Here is a 24,876-nt window from a genome sequence, read left to right on the forward strand (position 1 = left end):
AGTCTTGTATTTTTGTCCTAGGTGTTAATTGGTTTGTCATAGGGGTTAACTTCATAATTATAATCGCATATAATAACCTTAGGGTTCAAATCTTTAAGCAGTATTTATTAGCCCTCTGTTATGGGTGGTGACATCTCTTTCTCCACCACACAGTTTCAGTTGAGGCCATCTTATCAGTGTTTACTTTTACATCATTAAATATGCTTAAGCTTCTGTCAGACGACTTGCCCACTTTAAATAATAACTCTTGGCTCTCAGCGGTCATATATAATGCAGTGAGGGAACTGACTCAGCATCTCAACTCCTTTTCCTCTTCCGCTATCAATTATTACTCTCTGTATCATTCTGTGACATCAGGGTGTATATTTCACATTCTGTTCTGCTGCCTGGGTACTCCCATTGTGTTAGTCATAGTTCTGCGGTTGAATATTGTCCGTGTTCATCTCTAGCCACGGTTTACACTGTGGTTTTGCCATTGCTTTTGTCAATCTTCACTTGCTTGGCTGAACCTTAAGAATGGCTCCTGGGAGCAATATTCCCTGGGTGTTTGTATTGTCAAATGGTAGCCTTACACTTGCCTGGAAAATCCCATGGATGGAGGAGCCTGGTAGGCTGCAGTCCATGGGGTCGCTAAGAGTCGGACACGACTGAGCAACTTCACTTTCACTTTTCACTTTCATGCATTGGAGAAGGAAATGGCACCCCACTCCAGTGTTCTTGCCTGGAGAATCCCAGGGATGGGGGAGCATGGTGGGCTGCCGTCTATGGGGTCGCACAGAGTCAGACACGACTGAAGCGACTTAGCAGCAGCAGCCTTACACTTGAAGGGCAGTTTGGCTAGAAATGAAATCAGTGACTCACATTGTTTTTCAAGGATCTTGCTGGTTACTCTGTTTCCCCCTCTGCTTATGCAGTGGTGGAGAAACCTAATGGCAGGCAATTTCCCTCCTTTTATCAGTATAACTGACTTGATCTTTCTGCTCAGCTACTCAAAAGATTATTTCTTTATCATTCGCCTGATAAAGCTATGAGGTTTTGTCCCTTTTATTTCAGGAAAGCTGTCTCGATTGTCATTTTGAAACATTTTCTCCGCTGTATGGTCTGGGCTCTGTTCTTTAGGGATTCCAATTGTACATCTATCATTACTTCTTTCCATGTCTTCTATACTAGTATCTTCCTGAACTCCTTTTTAACCCTTAAAATTGGCTTTCAATTTTTTTTAAATTTTAAATTATTTATTTTAATTGGAGGCTAATTACAATATTGTGATGGTTTTTGCCATTTATCGACATGAATCAGCCATGGGTGCACATGTGTCCCCCATCCTGAACCCCCCTCCCATCTCTGTCCCCACCCCCTCAGGACGAGCCCCTCAGGGTCATCCCAGTGCACCTGCTTTGAGTGGCCAGCTTCATGCATTGAACTTGCACTGGTCATCTATTTCACATATGATAATATACAAGTTTCAATGCTATTCTCTCAAATCATCCCTCCCTCGCCTTCTCCCACAGAGTCCAATAGACTGTTCTATACATCTGTGTCTCCTTCACTGTCCTGCATATAGGGTTATTGTCTTTCTAAATTCCACATATATGTGTTAATATACTGTACTGTATATTATACAATATAGTATATCGTTTTTCTGACTTACTTCACTCTGTATAATAGGCTCCAGTTTCATCCACCTCATTAGAATTGACTAAAATGCATTCTTTTTAATGGCTGAGTAATACTCCATTGTGTATATGTACCATAGCTTTCTTATCCATTCGTCTGTTGATGGATATCTAGGTTGCTTCCATGTCCTGGCTATTGTAAACAGTGCTGCGATGAACATTGGGGTACACGTGTCTCTTTCAATTCTGGTTTCCTCAGTGTGTATGCCCAGCAGTGGGATTGCTGGGCCGTATGAGTTCTAGTTTCAGTTTTTTAAGGAACCTCCACACTGTTCTCCATAGTGGCTGTACTAGTTTGCATTCCCACCAACAGTGTAAGAGGGTTCCCTTTTCTCCACACCCTCTCCAGCATTTATTGTTTGTAGACTTTTGGATCGCAGCCATTCTGACTGGTATGAGATGGTACCTCATAGTGGTTTTGATTAGTATTCCTCTGATAATGAGTGATGTTGAGCATCTTTTCATGTGTTTGATAGCCATCTGTATGTCTTCTTTGGAGAAATGTCCATTAAGTTCTTTGGCCCACTTTTTGATTGGGTTGTTTATTTTTTTGGAATTGAGCTGCATGAACTGCATGTATATTTTGGAGACTAATTTTTGTCAGTTGTTTCATTTGCTACTATTTCTCCTGTTCCGGAGGCTGCCTTTTCACCTTGCTTGTAGTGTCCTTCGTTGTGCAGAAGGTTTTAAGTTTAATTGGGCCCCTTTGTTCACTTTTATTTCCGTTACTCTGGGAGCTGGGTCGTGTCACTTGCTTGATTCCGTCCTCTCTTCTTTGTGTGCGTGTGTGTTTTCACAGTCTTACCTCCTCCATGCACGTCTTCCAATTTTATTTTCATTACTGTGATCATTAGGGGACTTTTTTCTTTGCTATTTTTTCCCTGGATTCCATTAGCTTAGCTCACATCTCATCTACACTTGTTACCTCATCATCTTCTCCCTGATTTCCTGCATCTTTGTGGTTTCTCTCTGATGATTCTGAGAGGCGATTACTTCATGCTTGTTTACGGTTTTGTCTGGTTGGGGCAGCATCTTTCTGCCAAGTGTCTTTCATTCACTGGTAAGTTTTGCTGCTCTTTCACTTTTTTTTTTTTTTAATGGAAGCTTTATCTTCACGCCGAGCATTTCTTTTGATGCCAAACACACTGGATATCCCTGGACTAGCTCTCTGCTGAACTTTCCCAGGGGCTTGAAGAGGGGAGCAGGGAGAAGTCAGTAACCTTTCTGGCCGCACGTGCCAAGACGCCCGTCTTTGCTGCTGCCAGTGAGGCGGAGCGCCTCCTGCAGACCCGGCCTGTCTGTGTTCCTCTCTGCATAGCTCTGCCTCTTCTGTTTCTCTGGACCAGGTCAAGCTCAGGAAGGCTTCTGCGGCTCTTCCTGTTCACACTGTATTTCACACTTGGTGCAAACAGGGATGTATCTTTTGAAGTGCAAGGTGAGACCCTCACTTTCATAATTGGATTTTTACTGACACTTTCTGAGATTTGCCATCAATGGGCGCTTTAATCATTCTCTGTACTTCTCTATATTTTTTCCCATGTTGCCTCTGCAATCTCAGCTTCTTTGGGTAACCCTGACCTATATGGTGGAATCTGTAGGTTGCATCCCTTTCCCAGCTCTGCTGAAAAAGAGTTTGAGAGTTATTGGCCCTTGTTTAGTAGTGAAGTCACATTGCAATAAAAATTCTCATTCAGAAGAATGGGAGACACACAGCTATCACCAGTTCATAGCAGCGATGGCCAAACAGAGGGAGATTCTTCTGCACTCAGTGGGAGGATTCTTGCATTAACATTTGTTTATATTCTGTGGGAGGAAATCTCTCTCTTAGTTCAAATCTCTCAAATCCCATAACTCTCTGAGGCCTTCTGTGAGGTTTTTCCTTCCCCCTACTTTTCATAGCCACACATTGGGTGGGTGTTGGAGGGTATGCCTTTTTGGGGGGAATGCATCTTTGGTGATTGTCTTCCTATTGGTGCCAGTTTCAGAAGCTCTGGGTTGTTGTAGCGGCACGGGTTTTTGTGTATGGTTATAGGCCTCATCTTCAGAACCTGTATGACTTTTACCTTGTTGCATTCAAGAAAGTTATGTGCAATAAGGAAACTTGGAGTGAGCGAGAATTGTCATTCCTTTTAGAAAGTCTCGTAACATAATTTCTGGCACACTAGGTTTGCGCTTACAAATCTGCAAGTGTATTAAGATCAACTATCCCAAGTAGTAGAGGCATAAATTATGCCAGGAAGTCTGGGGCCTAGAAGCCTTTCAGACACTCCAGACCGGATCAGATCATGCTTGTCCTCAATCCCATAGTATCCAACAAAGGATGCAGGATGACATGGCACCATTTGATGTAAGGGCAAAAAGTGCCATCCAGCTCAGCAGCCCCTGAGGGCATCGCTGCAGCAGACCAGAGAAGACCAATGTCAGGTTCAACTGTGCGCAGCGGTCTGGATATTAGATGGGGAAAGGGGTCGTGTGTCGCTGGGGTATTTACGGTGAAGTAAGTCAGAAGGAGAAAGACAAACACCGTATGATGTCACTTACACGTGGAATCAAATACATGGCGGAAATGAACCTACAAAACAGAAACAGACTCAGGCAGAGAAAGGCTTGTGGTTGCCAAGAGGGAGGGGATGGGGGGGAGTTTGGGGTTGGTAGATTCAAGCTATTATATACAGAATGGGTGAGCAACAAGGTCCTGTGTAGCACAGGGAGCTCTATTTAATATCCTCTGGTAAACCATAATGGAAAAGAATATTTTAAAATGTGTGTATATATGTGTGTATAACTGAATCACTTGGCTGTACAGCAGAAATTAGCACCTTATAAGTGACTATAGCACAAGCAAAGCAAAGTGAAGTTGCTCAGTTATGTCCGACTCTTGGTGACCCCATGGACTGCAGCCCACCAGGCTCCTCCGTCCATGGGATTCTCCAGGCAAGAGGACTGGAGTGGGGTGCCATTTGCTTCTCCAGGGGATCTCCCCAACCCAGGAATGGAACCCAGGTCTCCCACATTGTAGGCAGACATTTTTACTGTCTGAGCCACCAGGGGAGACTCATAAGTAACTATACTTAAATTTAAAAATTAAAATTAAATTAGAAGCATAAAAAAAGAAAGAAATTCAGTAATGTGCATGTGCACGGTCACAGTCCTGAGTTCAGAGACAGACAGGATTCCTGGATTCGGCCAGTAAGCGAGTGGGTTCCTGCAGGGGCTTTTGCGTGAGTTTTGGAGGAAATGACTTCTTTTTCTTACTGGAGGTAAATCGGGAAAAAGGTAAGCCAGGAGGACCCTGCTGTCCATTTCCTTCCCTCTAGGGGTTTTTCTGCCTAGAGTTCAGCTGATAGTGAAGAAGCCGAGTAACAGGAGGGGAGCCGTAAGTGAGGTCCCGCTTGTCGCCTTTGAGCTGGGGTGAAGCCGCCCGTAGAGAGTTAACACGTGTTAAACACCCTGCACTGGGCTCCATCGTGCTTTGGGTTCTCTCTCACCTAATGAAAAACCCTAACAAATGCACACTCACGGCTCAGAGATCACGGAGGGCTGCTAAGTGTCCTCTGCCCTCAGAGCCCGGGCTGGACCCTGCTGGCCACTGCGGCCGCCGCCGCCTCCTCCTGTGGGCTCCTTGCTTTTGGTTTCAAGGCTTAGATGGAGCTTCCTAGTGGATAAGCCCCTAGGTTTCCACGTGCTGGTGTCCTGGCAACCTGGGATGCTGTTGCCTCTATAGTGGGAGGACGGATGCTGTGTCACACCTGGGCAAAGGATAGGGACCTTTCCCAAAGTCTGAGGGAAGATGGAGCCCGAACAGGAAACTGCTGCACAACAGGCAGGGGACAAAAACGAACAAAACAAGAGCAGCCCGAACCCCAGGTCAGGGGCACGGCTCCGTGGTCGCACAGCGATTGCGTTCTTTTCTAGTGGATGGAAAAAATGCCTTTTTTTTTCCCTTTCACTCTGTCTTAATTGAAAAATAATGTGTTGTGAGTTGAACACCATTTAGCTGGCTAAATTTTGACTGCGGGTGGAAAGTTTTAGAAAGTCACACCATTAGAAATTTCTAAAGAAAACAGGAGTACAGTGTTAGAAAGAATAGTAAGGTGAGGAGATGATGATTTCTCATAATTATTTAGTGGCAAATTCATTCATTACAAGTGGTAGCAAGGCTTATAAAACACTAAGAGCCTGCTAATTTTTCTTCTTCTTTCTGAGACATTTTCCATCATTTAGAACTCAGGCAGTAGGGCAGTTGGAGCCGAGGAGCTCTTTTATTACTTGTGAAATACGCACATATTAGCGTGCTTGCTTGAGTTCACATAATGTGCTGCGTAATTCTGTAAACACTGCCCCATATTACTAAGGCTCTTTGGAAAAGCATCATCTTTGATGGGTCTTTTGGATCTGCTACCAATTCTGTAATCACATGATGTTGCAGGCTTCAGTGGTTTTCACTTCTGTGACAGTGTGATATCACAATGAAAATCCTTGTTCTCTAAGGGCGATCTTCATCTCTGCTTGTTTTCTTGGCAAGATCCCCCAGGGGATGCTGTGTCAAAGGGCCTGAACCTTTGAAAGGCTTGCCAAATCGCTCTCCAGAGACTCTCCTGAGCCACGTGAGGTTATGTGCTATTCAGACACAAAAAATGTGCTCATTATGGAGAATGCATATACAGAGATCTTAGGAATAATAGTCTTTTCCTGAAAAGCAGTGATACTACTCAGTAACAGAGGTCCCTTTTATCTGAAGATATCAAAGCACTTTTTTTTTTGACAAGATTTTCTTGTGCTCAGCTATACAGGAAGATCTACAAACGTGCGGCACAAGGGGAACATGTTCAAGTATTTCTCCAAACCAGGAGTCACGCCAGGAGAAGACTAGACTGCTGTCCTATTTGAGGTCACCCTGCACCCTGTCCGCTTTCTCAGTAACTGATTCTCATTTGCTGACTGTGCGGGTGGGTCTCCAGGGTATACTTTTCCTCAGCGGGAGGAAGCTATCTGCAGATTCTTCCCACAAAACATCATTTGTGGAAGGGCAGACAATGATTTGAGTTCTCACCAACAGCTCTAGAATCCAGTTAGATTTCCTCTTTGAAGCTTTTTTTTGTCCTTGCCACTCAGCATTTGGAATCTTATTTCCTTGACGGTAGATGGAATCCATACCCCTTGCAGGGAAAGCACACAGTCCTAACCACTGGACCACCAGGAAATTCCCCATTTGAGGCATTTTTGGATTAGGTCACTTGACTCTACCCGCATCCTAGAGAGCCCCTCCTCAGGTCCCAGATGGTAACCAGTAACCGTGTCCCTCTCCTGGAACTCAGTTAAGAGTTATTGGACTTCCCTAGTGGTACAGTGGACAAGAATCCAGCTGCCAGTGTGACGGCAGCCATGAAATTAAAAGACGCTTGCTCCTTGGAAGAAAAGTTATGACCAACCCAGAGAGCATATTAAAAAGCAGAGACATTACTTTGCCAACAAAGGTCCGTCTAGTCAAGGCTATGGTTTTTCCAGTGGTCATGTATGGATGTGAGAGTTGGACTATAAAGAAAGCTGAGTGCTGAAGAACTGATGCTTTTGAACTGTGGTGTTGGAGAAGACTCTTGAGAGTCCCTTGGACTGCAAGGAGATCCAACCAGTCCATCCTAAAGGAGATCAGTCCTGAATATTCATTGGAAGGACCAATGCTGAAGCTGAAACTGCAATACTTTGGCCACCTGATGGGAAGAACTGACTCATTGGAAAAGACCCTGATGCTGGGAAAGATTGAAGGCAGGAGGAGAAGGGGATGACAGAGGCTGAGATGGTTGGATGGCATCACAGACTCAATGGACATGAGTTTGGTTAAAGTCCGGGAGTTGGTGATGGACAGGGAGGCCTGGCGTGCTGCGGTCCATGGGGTCGCAAGGAATCGGACGCAGCCTGGTGACTGAACAGCAGCAGTAGGTGCCAGGAACTGTGCTCCACAAACATCATCTCACGTAGTTTCACATTAACTCTCATTTGCCTCATTTTACTAACGAGAGGAGTGAGACCCAGAGACGTTAGATGGCTTGTCCAATATCTCAAGGTTAGTAAGCCACAGAGCCCCACTTTATCCACCAGGACCAGCTGCATAAGGCACAAAGCCCAGTGTCAAGTGAAAATGCAGTCTCTTGTTAAAAAAACAAAAAAATGATTAAAAGCCTCAAAATGACAACAGCAGAGCATTAAACCAAGAGCGAGGCCCTTTTAAGTGGGGAACGCTGCATGACTGCCACACACCCATGAACGCACAGCCTGGCTTGAGAACTTTTGCTCTAACCCAAACCCCAGAGCTGAACAGCACACGGTTCGGCCAAGATTTGACTTCGGCACGTAAATAGCAAACGGGAGGGTTCCGTGTGTGCTGCTCAGGCCCGTGTCCTGTGTAAACACCAGCTTTGTCTTCAGAAAGGGCTCGGGCTCTTTTCTAGCCTGGGGGTGACTGGCGCCGAGCGCTGCCGTGGGCTTTCTCATTCACAACAGAGTGTTCTCGCTGGGCTGGTCTCCTCCTGCCAAACGTCACCGGAACCCAGCTGGTGGAGGATCCTCGGAGGCTTCCTCTTTAGGAAGTCCACTTGTAATGCTCTGGGCTCCGTCTGCCTGGCCTGCAGCTTCTCACCCCCCAGCCTTCGCTGCCCCAAGGACCTACACCCCAAGTCCCGTCGTGGGAACCCTGTGCCATCCAGCCGGTCCAGCCTGGGGCACAGGCATTGTGTTAGTTGCCTCGGTGCTGTGGGAGAACGGTGGTTTCTGGGGAGAAAATAGAAGCAGCTATCTCTTTTCTCCTGGGACTTAGTTTTGCTGGAGACACAAAGTGATTCCTTCCTGCAGAAAACCCAGGCAAGGTGACAATTGCGGATCCTTACTGAATGCTTACTCTGGGCCTCCTGTTTCACTGTGGATTTAATCTCCAAAGGGTCCTCAGGCTTCACATGTAGCTCTTGAAGCTGTAAGGTAGGTGCTATTAATAGCCCCCTCATTCAGACAAGGAAAGTGAACCAGAAAGGTAGATTGCCCAAGATCTGAGAGTTAGCAAGTGGAAGGATCAGAATAGAAGTTTAACTCCCTGAGTTCTCAGGCCTCGTGACACCTTACTTCAAAGTTCTATCAAGCCTTCAGGAAGAACGGGCAGGGAAGTCTCGAGGGCCCAGTACAAACAGAGGCAAAAATCCAGGAATGTGTCCTTCCTGTTGCCTCAGAGCAAAATTCCAAAAAGTACCTTATGCAATTTTCTTAAGAGTAACAGGGTTGAGTGTCAAACTGGAGAACAGCCTCTCCATATAGTTCATCAGAGGCAGGGAACACAGACAGACAGACAGACAGACACGCACAAGATACAGCATAACTCAAAAATGGCAATTACTTTACATCCAAAGTGAAGTGATGGTCTTAAACAGGCTTATTCGAGGCTTGAAAGTGAAAGTCGCTCAGTCGTGTCTGACTCTTTGCAACCCCATGGACTATGTAAGTCCATGGAACTCTCCAGGTCAGAATACTGGAGTGGGTAGCTGTTCCCTTCTCAAGGAGATCTTCCCAACCTGGGAATCGAATCCAGGTGTCCCTCATTGCAGGCGGATTCTTTACCAGCTGAGCCACCAGGGAAGCCAAAGAATACTGAAGTTGGTAGCCTATCCCTTCTCTAGGAGGTCTTCCCGACCCAGGAATCAGACTGGGGTCTCCTGCATTGCAGGCAGATTCTTTACCAACTGAGCTATCAGGGAAGCCCCTCAGTCAGTTCACTCAGTCGTGTCTGACTCTTTGCGACCCCATGGACTGCAGCACGCCAGACCTCCCTGTCCACCACTAACTCCCGGAGTTTACTCAAATTCATGTCCACTGAGTTGGTGATGCCATCCAACCATCTCATCCCTTCTCCTCCTGCCTTCAATCTTTTCCAGCATCAGGGTCTTTTCCAATGAGTCAGTTCTTCGCATCAGGTGGCCAAAGTATCCTCTATTCAAGGCTCATTTGAATATTACTTCTTGAGTGCCTGAGAACTTTGCTCTAATTTTAGTGTCCTAGCCTTCGAAACCCAGAATAAGGAGCCCACTGTAATAAGATCCAGGCTACTGCTTACACTTTGCATTAGAAGCATAGGGCCGACTGATTTCCCCCACATTTTCCTTGAACCCCTCCAGAGCCAGGCATGGTGATGTTAAGTGAGTCTGAGGATAACCAGGTGAAGGTGGTGGTATTGGATTGGAGCCTCCTCTTCCTGCTTTGCTCTCAGGCTCTTTAGATGATGGGAATGTCCCCTGAGCACAGTCCTGACCCAAGCGGTGGAGCAGATCCTCTCTAAAAGCTGGTGGAAGGTGTGCAGCACTTGTTAAAGTTTATAAGATGCCAGCTCTGCAGATTCAAGGCCTCAGTGTGTCTCCCTGTGCCTGCAATGTGCTTCTTTCTGAGATATTCAAACTAAAAGATAGTCGGCTTCCTTGACAGTAATCAGGCAATTGGGAGACAGTAAACTTATGGCCAGAGCCATAAATGTTTCCATGAATTACCAGAATATTTCCAGGTGTCACCATAATCCTGCAGGAATTGGAGCTGTATAGGCACCTTTATCCCTTTTTAACAGGGCTGTGTTAATGTAAATCAGATTATTCTAGAGGGAAATGCTGACAGAATGATTTTGTCCAAGTTCCTGAAAACACCTGAAAAAAGTTCTGAGAGCCTTTTTTTTTTTCCCACAATTAAATAAAAATCATGGTGAGTCAAAAAAAAAGCAAGATTAGAAGGCTTGCCTGAACAGTCATTTAAAAAATAGAAGCTATATAATTTAGATGATTTGTGATAAGAGGTTTGAATGATTCTGATTTGGAAAACTGAACAGGAAAATAACCGGGTGACTCAGCACCCAGAGGCAGGAAGCAAGAGTGAGTCCTCCAGGCCCACAGGAGGCTGAATGACAGACGGGCCGTCAGCATTATCGTTCCTGTGTCAAATCCCCAGCGTGCTAATAGCCATGAGCCCAATAACTCACTTACTGTGTAGGTTAGAGGCAGGCTCCCTGTCAGCTGCTGTGAGAGAATGTTAAGCTAGGTGACTAGCTAGACACTGGTTAGTGTAATATTGCAGCACTCACTGGCGTGACCACTGAGTGATTTAGAGTCTCATCTCTGTAAAACGTGTGTTAATGCTGTACGCCTTTTTCTTCCAGCACCACCGTCTTCAGTCCTGTCAGAGAGAGTAAGCCAAATATCCACTAGTTAGGTACCTAGCTGCAGAACTCTCGAGAACGTGGATGTGGGTGTTTTCGAAGCGCTGTTTGAAGCAAGCGATAGATCTGGCTGTTGGACAATTGTTTTGTGTTTACACATCCATTCCACCACCAAACCTTCAGTTCACACCTGCATCCAAGGATCCCTGGATTCTTGGTGCAAGAAGTGGGCGGGTCGGGGTGGGCACTACTCAGGTGGCGTGGAGTTCCCAGGAAAGAGAAAGAGAGACCCAGGCAGAGCTCAGCATCCTGGCCCACGTGAGAAGGAGCGCTCGGCCTCTCCTCCTCCACTCCTGCCTCTTTTCAGGCTTCTCAGGGCAGGGCTGTATGATCCAGGGGTCCTTTCTGAATTTGTCCTAGACCGCCCATCCTCCTGAATGTGGAACACCCGTCACGCTAAGAAGGCAAATGCAGGAGACAGCCACAGTCCGACCCATAGAGGGGATGGCCACAGGACGAGGCTGGATAGGAGAAGCTCTTCCCAAATCTAAAAAAGTAGTGGTCAACCCTCCTCAGGTGCCCAGTGTCCCTAAACCAGACACGCCGAAGATGTCTGATGTTTCTGAAATGGGTGGTACCATTTTCTACCAGAAATGCAATTCTAGATGACCACAGATCTCCTAAAATGTCATCTAGTGAAATACATGTCATCTTATCAGATCCTGGAAACCTGGACCCTCTTGAAACTGTATACAGGGAGAGAAAGAAGAGACGCAATGAAACGATGTTCTCAATTTTGTAGGGCCTTTAGAATGGAGCGCTCCTAAAACTCCTGAGGTTCAGGGTGGGGATGAAGAAGCCCTCTAGGAAGTCAGGTTCTTTGGTTCCGTGCTCTAATTTCTCTGCCGCTTCACCACTCTCCCTCTCTCTTTTTAATATTTCTCACCAGGGTATGGGAATATTGCTCCAAGCACTGAAGGAGGCAAAATCTTTTGTATTTTATATGCCATCTTTGGAATTCCACTCTTTGGTTTCTTATTGGCTGGAATTGGAGACCAACTTGGAACCATCTTTGGGAAAAGCATTGCAAGAGTGGAGAAGGTCTTTCGAGTGAGTACTGCGTCTGTTTAAACCCTAACCTCTGTGATCCAGTTGGCTTTAGCCTGACAGGATCCAGAAGAAATTACCAGGGTCTCATGCTGTCATCCTCACTTTCAATCGGGTAGTTCAATGTTGTGGTCAGATTTTTTTATTTCGACCCGTGGTATTCACAGGTACGGTTCCTAATTCCTATCTCTTGTCAGTGTCCCTGGAATCACAACACAAGAGGGTTAAGTGTGGATTTTCCAACACATATTTTGGAGGCATGTGGCATACGCAGCTTCTTATTAAAGAAGGAAGATGTGTTTTTTAGTGTACTGGCAATAAAGTGGTGCTCAGGCGCTCAGTTGTGTCTGACTCTTTGCGACCCCATGGACTGTAGCCCGCCAGGCTCCTCTGTCCATGGGATTCTCCAGGCAAGAATACTGGAGTGGGTTGCCATTTCCTCCTCCAGGGGATCTTCCTGAACCAGGGGTCAAACCCGTGTCTCTTGCGCCTCTTGCATTGGCAGGCAGATTCTTCACCGCTGCGTCACCGGGGAAGCCTGGCAATAAAGTAGAGAATTATAAACCCTCCATTTTGTTGTTGGAGCTCCTTCTCTCTGTTTTATTTCCAAGCCCAGCGTCTTAGGCTGATCCTGGCTTCTAAGACCTCTTCCAGATGCCTGCAAGTCCCAGACGTTGCTTTGTGCTTTGTATCTGTCTCCTCATGGCCCCTTCCTCTCTCTCCTCCCACAGCTGAGCGCTCCCTCAGCAGTAGTCCGCTCACGTACTGACTCATACTAAGGTGTTGATGATTGCTATTGCCTTAGGGAGTTTTTCTTTTTGAGAATACTCACCTTGAAACAAGGGACAAAAATCTGAGTGCAAGGGATTTGTTTACTAGAGGTGGCATTCCTGGTATCAGTGACAGGCATGTGGAGTGATTGGACTGGGATTTCCAATGCCCTTTAGCTCATACCTGATCATAAAATTTAACAGAACACTTGTTTTGTTTAGGAGTAAGATCATTTCTGCTCTCTTTCTCATCTCTTTACCTAATTCTCAAATTTATCAAACTTCCTTCAGGGAATTATTTCTTATGATGGCTCCGTATTTAAAAATGACAATTTGAGCTCTTTATCAGAATCTGGAAATGATGGGCAGAAATAGGTCAGTGATCAGTTCTAAGGCTGCGCTTGTTTTCCGCTCTGAGACAGGAAATCATGACATAAACTTCTCTTTAGAAGACTGTAAGGGAGTGCGCCCCTTGAGCAGTTTCATAAGTTCTTATTGAGTTGAGTGGAGGAATGAGGCTCTAGAGCTGGTTTGGAGATGTCTTCTGCAAGCTCGGGGACTTTGTATGAGCTGCTTCAGTTTGCATGTGTGCTTGCTAACTCACTTCAGTCGTGTCTGACTCTTTGCCACCCCATGGACTGCAGCCCGCCAGGCTCCTCTGTCCATGTGGATTCTCCAGGCAAGAATACTGGAGTGGATTGCCATGCCCTCCTCCAGGGGATCTTCCTGACCCAGGGATCAAACTCATGTCTCCTGCACTGCAGGCGGATTCTTTACCACTGAGCCACCGCGGAAGCCCCTGCCTCAGTTTACTCATCTGCAAAATGGGGTGGAATTCGAATTTACTTTGTAAGGTCTTGGTGATGGTGAAATGGAATAATGTACGGAAAAGAGCTCGGCACAGGGCCGGACACAGAGTTCAGTGCCGCTGAGTGTCTGTCTCCCGAAGGGGGCACTTGTTGGCAAGTAGGCCATCATTAGAATTTCATGAGTGGCTTGGTGACATGGGGGTCTTCCTGGAAGTTTCCACAACCTTTGGTCTGAATTGCTGGCTGGCCCGCCAGCCTCATTAGAATGTGCACCTGGGCACCGTGGTCACCATGGAAACCATCAGATGCTCCCGTCTCCCTACACCAGACATGGCAACCTTGTTTCCAAGGGCTGTTTTGAACTTCTCAGAGGTAGCCTGTTAGCCATGGCCTCATGGTTTCTGAGTTAGAAAAATGAATCTGGTGGCTTGAACACTCAGAAGAACAGAATTCAAGTGGAGAAATGTCTGATCTGGTGTTTTTATTTTTATATCGCTTCTCTAGATCTGAGTTTATTTGTGGAAAGGAAAGATCAGACTACAAGCTTTCGAAATTCCCCCTTAGCAAAAAATAAAATTTGGAAACTGTATTCTAAATGAAGGAAGAGGCTGCAATCATTTTGACGGCATCTGCTCCTGAATTTGGGGACTTAGTTCCCCTAATGAATTTCTTACTGCAAGTAGAGAGGATGGTTTTCCTTCCCCTTAAAGCTGCATCTCAAATGGATCATTACCAGGACTCTGGGACAGGGCCTTCAGAATTTCACATTTCACTTTATGCTGATGGCCTGCTCACTTCCTTGCGGTGCCATCAAGGATCGGGAGCCTTTCAGGAAGGCGCCAGCAGGTATCACTGGATTGGCAGCACACGAGGTGTGCTTTGCAGAACGTTGGAAGGTGCTGTGGATGGGTGTCAGAGTGCCAGGAGGACTACGAGCACACTTCCTCAGTCTACAAACAAGTGATTCTGCCTCAGTTTGCTTGCTGTGTGCAGTTTTGGTAGAAAGTCTCAAAGCTGGCTATTCATTTGAACTACATCTAAAAGGCCATTTACTCTCGAGAAGTGGAAGTGCTGGTTGCTCAGTCGTGTCTGACTCTTTGCGACCCCATGGATTGCAGCCTGCCAGGCTCCTCGGTCCATGGGATTTCCCAGGCAGTACTACTGGAGTGGGTAGCCATTTGTTTCTCCAGGGGATCTTCCCTACCCAGGGATTGAACCTGGGTCTCCTGCACTGCACGTGGATTCTTTGCCATCTGAGCTACCAGGGAAGCCTTATTTTGAGAACTAGAAATTGTATAAAGCAATAAAGCTTGGGGGTGTGAATTTGTGGTTCCCACGAGGGTGATTTTCACTTCTCAGTGACGCAGTCTTCTCCTTGCCCTGGTATGTGGGAACAGTGGAGTCAAGGTAAGATACAGAATCTAGGTGCCGAGATTCTGAGGTGACATAGTTGGATTCTTCTATCCCATTCCAGGTCTGAGCCTCCTTTTAAAGAACTGTTGAGAGTTATTGTATTAATATTATGTAGAAATGCCAAAAGTATTCTTAAATATCCGACTGTTGGGGGTTTTATGGGGTGAATAAATGAAAACTCTTTTTTTCCCCCTCTGGAGTTATGAACTAATTGAGAAATAGATACAGAAGTCAGATGGAGATTAAAAGGCCAGCTTTCGTGCTAATAAGCTCATCAGAGAATATAGTTTTAGCTTTGATGCCAGAAGGACTTACTAACCATTTTCACCCTGATTTAGGAGGATTTCCATGCTCTGTTAGTTTTATACTGCTGTGTAACGGATTAGGGCAAACGTAGACACTTAAGGCCAGAGAAGGCAATGGCACCCCACTCCAGTACTCTTGCCTGGAAAATCCCATGGATGGAGGAGCCTGGAAGGCTGTAGTCCATGGGGTCGCTGAGGGTCGGACATGACTGAGCGACTTCACTTTCACTTTTCACTTTCATGCATTGGAGAAGGCAATGGCACCCCACTCCAGTGTTCTTGCCTGGAGAATCCCAGGGACGGGGGAGCCTGGTGGGCTGCCGTCTCTGGGGTCGCACAGAGTTGGACACGACTGAGGCGACTTAGCAGCAGCAGCAGCAGACACTTAAGGCAGGACTGGTTTATTACATCATTGTTGTGTAGGTAAGACATCTGGGAGGGCCTGGCAAAGGTTCGTGATCAGGATATCAAAGGCTAAAAAGTCAGAGTGTCAAGCAGGCTGGGTTCTGGATCTGGGGAAGAGTTTGCTTACACACTCATTCAAATCTTGGCAAAGAATAAGTTCCCTGTGGTTGTAGGACTGAGACTCCAGTTTCCTTGCTGGTCATAGGGTGGGGGCCATTCTCACCTCCGAGGTGGCATACATTCCTTGGCACAGGGCCCCTCATCTTCGAAGACAGCATGGGATCCCTCTTCTATCTCAATGACTTCCCCTTTGCACTCTCCTGTCAGCTGGAGAAAGCACTGTGGATTAAGAGCTCATGTGATTAGATGTTTGTGTGTGTGTTAGTTGCTCAGTTATGTCCTCCTCTTTATAACCCCACGCACCTGCCAGGCTTGCCAGGCTTCTCTGTCCATGGAATTCTTCAGGCAAGAATACTGGAGTGGGTCGCCATTCCCTTTTCCAGGGACTCTTTTCAACCCAGGGATCAAACCCCGGTTCTTCTGCACTGCAGGCAGATTCTTTACCATCTGAGCCACCAGAGAAACCCACAGTTAGATGAGAGATGAGATATCTCACCTTATCTCTTAAGATCAACTGTGCCGTGTAAGGTAAGAGTCATGGGAGTGATCGCTCATCGTGGTCCGAGTTCTGGGGGTCAGGGTGCTGTATCTTTGGCCATTTTAGAGACCCTGCCCCCCGACACCATCTTGGTCTTCGGTAGCACAGGCCTCCTTGGTGAGGGCAGGGTCTGCTCTACTTGCTACACCAGAGAGAGTGAAACAGAGTGCAGTTCCCTTGAAGAAAGTCTTCAAACAAAAGAAACCTTTGAAGAAGGTTTCAAACAAGAGAGAAAAGGGGCCGAGCCAAGCCAAGGGAACTCAGTCCCTTCTGCTGAGTCCGCTGGGCGAGGGAACTCAGTCCCACCTGCCGAGCCCACCGAGCCTGCCAGTGAGGGGACCTGGTGCCCTCTGCTGAGCCTGCCCGGTGAAGGGACCCGGTGCCTCCTGCCGAGCCTGCCCGGTGAGGGGACCTGGTGCTTCTTGACGAGCCCGCCCAGTGAGGGGACTCGGTCCCTTCTGCCAAGCCAGCAGGGCGAGGGGACCTGGTGCCCCCTGCAGAGTCCGCTGGGTGAGCTCCTGCCCAGCTGTGCTTGGCATGGGGAGGCGCAGGAGTGTTACTCTGGCTGGCATTCTTCTATGAGGAATGTGAGGCCAGGAAAATGGGCCTTGCCCCTCTGCTGATTTACAGAGGGTTAAGAATTTGACACAGCTTACATAGGGAGAATCCTGGAGCGAGGTTGCTTCAGGCGTCAGGCATCCTTTTCCCAGCAACACGCAAAGGATTCTGGTGCGAGTTTCAGAGTGTGGATTTTTTTCCCCACATGGAATTCTCTGACACCAGCTCGATGTCTTACAATTCAACTCAAGTCTGGCACTGTCTGCCTGGAATTGGCATCAGGTCCCACAGGCTAGGGGCTCAGTCCCACAGGCCTGCTCTCTGCGTTCGATGGAGCAAGTCCAGCTTGTTTCTGCGCTTCTGATGAGTGGAGGTTCATGAATCAGAGGTTCCCCCCGACTCCTTCCTTCCTTGGGTTCAGTTAGTTTGTTACAGTGGCTCAGAGAACTCAGGAGGCCAGCCTGCTGACTAGACTACTGCTGTATCACCAGGAGCATTTCAGGGTGTGGATCAAAAGTGAGACACAGAGCTACACGGTGCAAGGTCCCAAACCAGTGGTGCCTCCCCAGGGCTCCAGGGCCTGGCCTGGGGGCACGTGGAGCGTTCTGGTTTACCAGCCTGGAACCTTCTGTGTCTCCTCCATTTTGAATTTTTATGGCGGTTTCATCCCATTGGTGTGACTCATTGAGTCGTTGGCCATTGGAGATTGATTCAATTTCCAGCCCCTCTCCCAGCCCCACTGGAAATTAGGGGTTGCGGGTGCAGTGAGGGTGTGGCTGAAAGTTCAGCCCTCTGTTCCTGGTTTTTTTCTGGTTTCCCTGGTAACCAACTCCCATCCTTAGATGACCCCAAAGCCACTTCTATAACATAACAAAAGAAGCTTTATGGGTCTCGGGAAATTCCAGGGGTGTTAGGAGCCCTGTGCCAGGAAAGTGAAAGTGAAGTCATTCAGTTGTGTCCGACTCTTTGTGACCCCATAGACTGTGGCCTACTGGGCTTCTCCATCCGTCCATGGGATTTTCCAGGCAAGAGTACTGGAGCGGGTTGCCATTTCCTTCTCCAGGGGGATCTTCCTGACCCAGGGATCGAACCTGGGCCTCCCACATTGTAGGCAGATGCTCTTACCATCTGAGCCACCAGGGAAGTCCGTAAGACCATGACCAAACACATCTTTCTTATTCTGAGTCACAATGTCACGCACGTGTACCCATCTTTCTTATTCTGAGTCACAATGTCACGCGCGTGTACCCAGGCTTGCTCTCCTCCTGCTCTAGTTTCCTTGGCACATCGGCTTTCCATCCACAGACTTACTACCACGTGGTTTGCAAGATGGCTGCCTCAGGACCAGATAGCATGTTTTTACTCAATCACATTAAAAATTTTATTTTTTGAGGTATAGTCGGTATTGTTGTTGTCGTTTAGTCGCTAAGTTGTGTCTGACTCTTGCGACCCCGTGGACTGTAGCCTGCCAGGCTCCTCTGTCCAGGGGGTTTTCCAGGCAAGAATACTGGAGTGGGTTGTCATTTCCCTCTCCAGGGAATCTTCCTGACTCGAATCATGTCCTGAATCGAACGCATGTCTCCTGCATAGCAGGCAGATTTTTTACCACTGAGCCATCTGGGAAGCCCCTTGACTCTGTCAGAGGAGGTTAGTTTACATACGATGGTCACCAACACCAGTAGTGTATTCTTACCCTCTCCAAGGCTGCGGCTGCCTGGGCATTTCTCCAGACATGAGGGTTTTTTAAGGGGAACAGACATGACATTGCTCTTCAGAGCTTTGGCCTCCAGTCACAACCCACTGGCTCTAACAAGTCACCCTGCCCCACCCACCTGGAAGAGGGCCTGGGACGCACTGTTTGATCCCCAGGACGGCGAGGGGGTGGGTAAGTCGATGAGCCATGCCGTGTGCAGATGCCCTCGGACTGCCTGTTGGCTCCGTAGGATGACAGGCATCCCTGGGATTTACATGCAGGCGGCCTTGCTCTTTGGGGACCACATCTCTAGTGATGCTCGTATTGCATCCAACAAAGATGGAGCCCATGATTTGTTAGGTGACTTGCCTAAAACCACAAAGAGTGGAGTGAATGAGCCTGGGCTTGGGACAATTTGTAAATATTTATATAACATAAGGAAAGCCTGGCAGATCAGCGGTAAAGAATCCGCCTGCCAATGCAGGAGACATGGGTTCCATCCCTGGGTTGGAAAGATCCCTTGGAGAAGGAAATGGCAACCCACTCTAGTATTCTAGCCTGGAGAATCCCACAGACAGAGGAGCCTGGTGGGCTACAGTCCATGGAGTTGCAAGAGTCAGCCACGACTTAGCAACTAAACAACATCATATAGAGCAAAAGTAATTCTTCCCAGGTGTCCAGCAGGAAATCTGAGCAGTTAGCAAGGAAGGATAATTGCTTGGGATTGAGCAGGGCTGACCTTGGTTCCAAAGGAGCTTTTGGAAGTGGGCGGCCTCTCCCTTCCCAGCTGTGGGCGGGCTCTTGCTGGGCTGGGCTGACTGTCGCTTGATTGGACGCTGTAGGAAACTTGGTCAGATTTTGGACTGGATCTCATTTTCCTGCTCTGAGTTGGACTTTGGCCTCTGGTAAAGAGCAGCAGCCTCTTTTCATCTGGCGGATCCACAGGCTTTCCGATAGAGCCTCTAAAACCAAGGGACACTTTTGTTCTTTGGCCTTTCCCTCCCAAGGAAACAGCAGAAATGTTTATTTGCCTTTGGAACCAAAGGAGCTTGGCTGTAGCTGACAAATAACATGTTACCCTAGGCTTATCAATGTGGTGATAACTTGGGGACTTTAGAACCCGCCAAATGCTTAAGACAGGGTGATGACAGTCTCAATCTGGTAATGATGTTCAATTCGTGGGGGAATTAGTCACTTTGGGTTGGAGAAAGGGGCTGGTGGTGAAAGCCAAGGGCTCCAGAGACCTCTGCCGTGTGCCTGGCATGAATCAAGGAAGGGTTTTGGAGAGCACCTTTGGCAGGGGGGCTTCTGTTTCTCACAGGGTGTCTTTGAACTAGTCCCCACAGCAGTGGGGTGAGCAAAATAATTATTATTTCAAGAAGATAAAAGCTCTTGTTTGGGGAACTGTATGTTATTCTCAGCTCTGTGGCTTCAACTGTGATTTCCAGCTCTTAGCATTACTGGTGAAGGTCACTGGGGTACTAGTCATGCACACCAGCATCTTGCCTGAGTAGTCAGGGGAGCGGGGGAGGGCCAGGTGGTGGCTGAGAGTGCCTGGTGGTGTGTGGTGTTTGTGTGTGTGAACGCGTGTCTGCCTGTGACATGCCTGTACTAGTGCATAGCTTGTACACAGTGCAGTCCTGAGAAATAACCCAGGGGGACTAACGTTACACGGATGCCACGCTGTGCTGTGCTGAGTCCCTCAGTCGTGTCCGACTCTGCGACCCCATGGACTGCAGCCCACCAGGCTCCTCTGTCCATGGGAGTCTCCGGGCCAGAGTACTGGAGCGGGTTGCCATGCCCTCCTCCAGGGGATCTTCCCAACTTAGGGATTGAACCCAGGTCTCCCACATTGCAGGCAGATTCTTTACCGTCTGAGCCACCTGTTCTGTGGATTTTGATCAGAGAGAAGACCCTGGTTTTAATGTGAGCAGTTTGCTTTCTTACTTTTCCTAAGGGGCTGGAAGGGGATGGGAGGTAAGTGTTTCTGAGATTTGTTTATTTATGGCTGCCCTAGGTCTCCGTTGCTGCCTTTCTCTAGCTGTGGCGGGCGGGGCTGCTCTCAGCTGCGGTGCCCGGACTTATCATTGCGGTGGCTTCTCTTGCTCCAGAGCAGGGGCTCCAGAGCATGTGTGGCTCACGGGCTTAGCTGTTCTGCGGCATGTAGGATCTTTCTGGGCTTGGGATCAAACCAATGTCTCCTGCATTGACAGGTGGACTCTTTACCACTGAGCCTGGGGAAACGCTGGTAACTGATTTTAAATGCAGAGAAGGCATATATTTTTAAAGCTTTCTTGATTAGGTTCAGAACAGCTGAAATCATTGAAGAATATTGTCCCTAATGTTCATTTGGCACAAACTATATAAGTGACGTCCACCAAACAGACTACACAGCATCTCTTAATGCCAGCCGTGACACAGTCTGTCCATGATGAAAGAAAGTGAAAGTCGCTCAGTTGGGTCCGACTCTTTGCAACCCCATGGACTGTACAGCCTATGGACTTCTCCAGGCCAGAATGCTGGAGTGGGTAGCCGTTCCCTTCTCCAGGGGATCTTCCCAATCCAGGGATTGAACCCAGGTCTCCTGCATTGCAGGCGGATACTCTACCGGCTGAGCTACCAGGGAAGCCCAGGGATTGAACCCAGGTCTCCTGCATTGCAGGCGGATACTCTACCGGCTGAGCTACCAGGGAAGCCCTTGTCCATGATGGTCGGATGGTCCTTCTTTTCTCCCTTCCTCTGACGCAGTCTTGCCCGGCTTTGGCTCTGTGGACGTTTTGGGCTGGAGATTGTCTTGAGACCTGTCCTGTGTGTTGTGGGATGTTTAGCAGCTCCCCTGGCCTCACTAGATGCCAGTATCATCAGTGTCTCCCGTATGAGAGCCAATAACATATCCAGACATTTTTACATGTCTTCTCGAGGGCAAAACTGTCCCAGCTAAGAAACTTGACTCTGCTGGGATTTAAGGGATCAGTTGTGCCACAGGTCGCAAGGGGCGCATCCTGGCCCCCTGGATGAATCTTCCTCAGAAGCTCTTTAGGGCCAGTGCTGTTCCCGCTCAGAGTTCTCTTCTCTCAGATGGGTCCGTAAAGAGGGCTTTAGAAACCTTATACTCCGGAAATGAGACTGCTGTCTGTGTGCCGAGTCATGTCTGACTCTTCGAGACCCCAAGTTTTCCAGGCAAGAATACTGGAGTGGGCTGCCATGCCCTCCTCCAGGGGATCTTCTCGACCCAGGGATGGAACCCAGGTCTCCTGCTTGGCAGGTGGGTTCTTTACCACTGGCGCCACCTGGGAAGCCCAGGAATAAGATCATTCTAGCTACTAAGGGAACATGCCTGGAGTCTTGATTCTGATGATATACCCAAAGATAGTTGGTTCCACTATTCTTCAGCAGGCAAACCATCTCAGCACTATCTCTAGCTAGCCCATTGGGGATTAATCTAATGTATGATTTTTCCTCTTTCTTGTCAATCTTTTATAACTGGCCAATGTCCCTTAGGTGTCTCCTGTTGCCATCTGAGATGAATATTTTAATGGCCCTTAAAATGCATCTTCACAGTTTCCTAAAACAGCAAGACTATCAAATTGCCTAAAATATAACTACTTAAAATACTGCCTGGATAATGTTTACCTTTTAAACATTTTTAAGGTAGCTTTAACAGAGTCTCTTTTCGTCTTTCTGGCAAACTTTGATCACAGGAAGCTTCTGGGAATCTGACTGCTACTTTGGGATGGGCATTCATTTACAAACTTCTGTATGCAGGGATCTTTATAGGGAGACTTGTCATTTGTCCAGTGGGATTTGGTTGAGGCAGGCTGAGTATTGTGGGACTCAGTATGGAAGTCTGGAGATAAGGTGCGCATGTGTTTTGAGGATTTACTGTGTGCTGGACACTGGGTTGTGGGCTTTACCTAGAGTATGCTCTCAAGGTCTCAAAGTAAGCTCTTCGGTTTCTCCAGTAGTCATGTATGGATGTGAGAGTTGGACCATAAGGAAAGCTGAGCGCTGAAGAATGATGCTTTTGAACTGTGGTGTTGGAGAAGACTCTTCAGAGTCCCTTGGACTCCAAGGATATCAAACTAGTCAATCCTAAAGGAAATCAGTCCACAATATTCATTGGAAGGATAGACGCTGAAGCGCCAATACTTTGGCCACCTGATGCAAAGAACTGACTCACTGGAAAAGACCCTGATGCTGGGAAAGGTTGAACGCAGGAGGAGAAGGGGACGACAGAGGATGAGATGGTTGAGTGGCATCACTGACGTGATGGACATGAGTTTGAGCAGGCTCCAGGAGTTGGTGATGGACAGGGAATTCTGGCGTGCTGCAGTCCATGGGGTTGCAAAGAGTCAGACATGAGTGAGTGACTGAACTGAACTGAAGCTTTCAAGGGATAATTCTTACCTTCTTAATTGTGAGATTGGAAAGCTTGAACTGGTTCTGTGAGCTCTCCAAGATCACTCACTCCATAAGTGACAGCAGAGATTCCAAACCAAATCTCCCATCCCAATGAGCACACGTAGACTTCGCTTTCCCACCATCCTTCCTTCCCTCTTTCTCTTGTAAGGCAGGGATAGTGTCCGATGGTTCAGAAGAGTCTCTCATGAAAGCTTTAGTAAGACCTGGGGACAGACAAAGATGGCTAGTTGAGAAAAAAACCTAATATTGGCCCTGTCTTTATTTGCAACCAAAGGGTTTTGGTTTTCCAGCTTTATCTCATCTGTGGACACTTTGAACTGGCCTGTTGCCTCAGATTCTTCTCTCTGCACTGGCTCTAGCTCCTGAATCTGGCTCTTTGTTGTCAGACATCTCTTGCTTGGTGTTCTCTTCTGCAGATTAATCTAGGGCTGAAGCCCCCTTGCTCATGTCTGCTGTGTGATTAATGTGAAGGTGAACTTGTAGAAGAGGGCCTTGTACTGTCCTGGCGGCTGACTGGTCTGGGCCCACCTCTGCAAGTGGAGTTGCCAGGCAGACTGCGTTCTCCACTCTCCCATTCATTTCTGTCCTGTGTGCAGCCCACTCGATATTGACAGTAAGAGGAACACACAGCTCTAAGCCCAGCTTCTTGGCACATGGTCTTGTCTTCCTAAGGCAACTCTCCTTTTTCTGGATTCATCAGATTGCCTCAGTGGTTTTGAGAAGCTGGGCTTTGAGGGCATTAATGTCAAGATTTTAATTCCCACTGGGGATTTAACTAGTCTTAAACTCGTGGAAGGGCTTCCCTGATGGCTCAGTGGTAAAGAATCTGCCTGCAAATGCAGGAGACACAGGAGACATGGATTCGATCCCTGGTTTGGGAAAGCTCCCTGGAGAGGGAAATGGCAGCCCACTCCAGTATTCTTGCCTGGAGAATCCCATGGACAGAGGAGCCTGGTGGGCTACAGTCCATGCGGTCGCTAAAGAGTCAGACGTGACTTAGTGACTAAATACCAAGGACAAACTCCAGGAAAGTGGTGGGAGAAGCTCTTCCTAAACCACCCTCCAGTCGAGGAAAGTCTCTGGAATGTTTGTATGGATATTCCTCACCCGCTGGGTCACGCCCATGAAAGAGATGGTTGCTTCCTAGAATCCCAGGGATTTGGGGAAGAAAACATTTTATTATTTGTTTATTTTCTTGGCCAAGTCACGCAGCACGTGGGATCCTAGTTCCCTGACCAGGCATCGAACCTGGGCCCCCCCACATCGGACCCATGGAGTCTTAACCTCTGGGCCACCAGGAAAGTCCCACAAAAACATTTTATATCTTTGCATTTTGAAAGTACTGACAATCCAGTAGTGCCTTAGTGTGTATGGTAACTGGTTTTTAAAACTTCCAGGCACTTCTGAGTTATGAATTTAGTCCAAGAATTTTATTAGTACTCATAGTTTTATTAGTATCATAAAACCAGCCTAAGAGGTGGATGATTTCCCATGTTCACCCTTCATCACCAATTTTCACAGGGTGGTTTGGGTCTTTGGAGGACACTCATATAATAGAATAATAATCCTTTACCCTTTTATAGAATTCTCCTCTTTTTTGATATTACATTTATCAATATTAAAAAAAAGGACACCTTTTTTTCTTTTACACTTAGCCTCATGCTAGTTCTGGGAACCAAGCAAGTAATAAAGCACTCTGGAGTAGCTTCTGACAAGTTGTTGTTCAGTCACCAAGTCACGTCTGACTCTTCGCAACCCCGTGGACTGCAGCACACCAGGCTTCTCTGTCCCTCACTACCTCCCGGAGTTTGCCCAAGTTCATGTCCATTGAATCGGTGATGCCATCCAACCATCTCATCCTCTGTTGCCCTCTTCTCCTTCT

At 47.5% G+C, this 24,876-nt stretch overlaps 1 protein-coding gene across 3 annotated transcripts in view; it reads left to right on the forward strand.

Moving 5' to 3' along the window:
* The window catches only part of KCNK10 (potassium two pore domain channel subfamily K member 10), a 164,530-nt gene that overhangs the window by 105,295 nt on the left and 34,359 nt on the right, over positions 1-24,876 (forward strand). For 2 of the 3 annotated variants that reach the window (XM_070378415.1, XM_070378414.1), the window contains exon 4: positions 11,804-11,964. The exons of the other annotated variant lie outside the window; for it this stretch is intronic. In XM_070378415.1, the coding sequence (XP_070234516.1) occupies positions 11,804-11,964 (161 nt within the window). The remainder of the gene's footprint in view (positions 1-11,803; positions 11,965-24,876) is intronic. 3 annotated transcript variants of the gene reach the window in all.

This window comes from Bos mutus, chromosome 10 (genome assembly GCF_027580195.1).
Source record: "Bos mutus isolate GX-2022 chromosome 10, NWIPB_WYAK_1.1, whole genome shotgun sequence".
NCBI lineage: Eukaryota > Metazoa > Chordata > Mammalia > Artiodactyla > Bovidae > Bos > Bos mutus.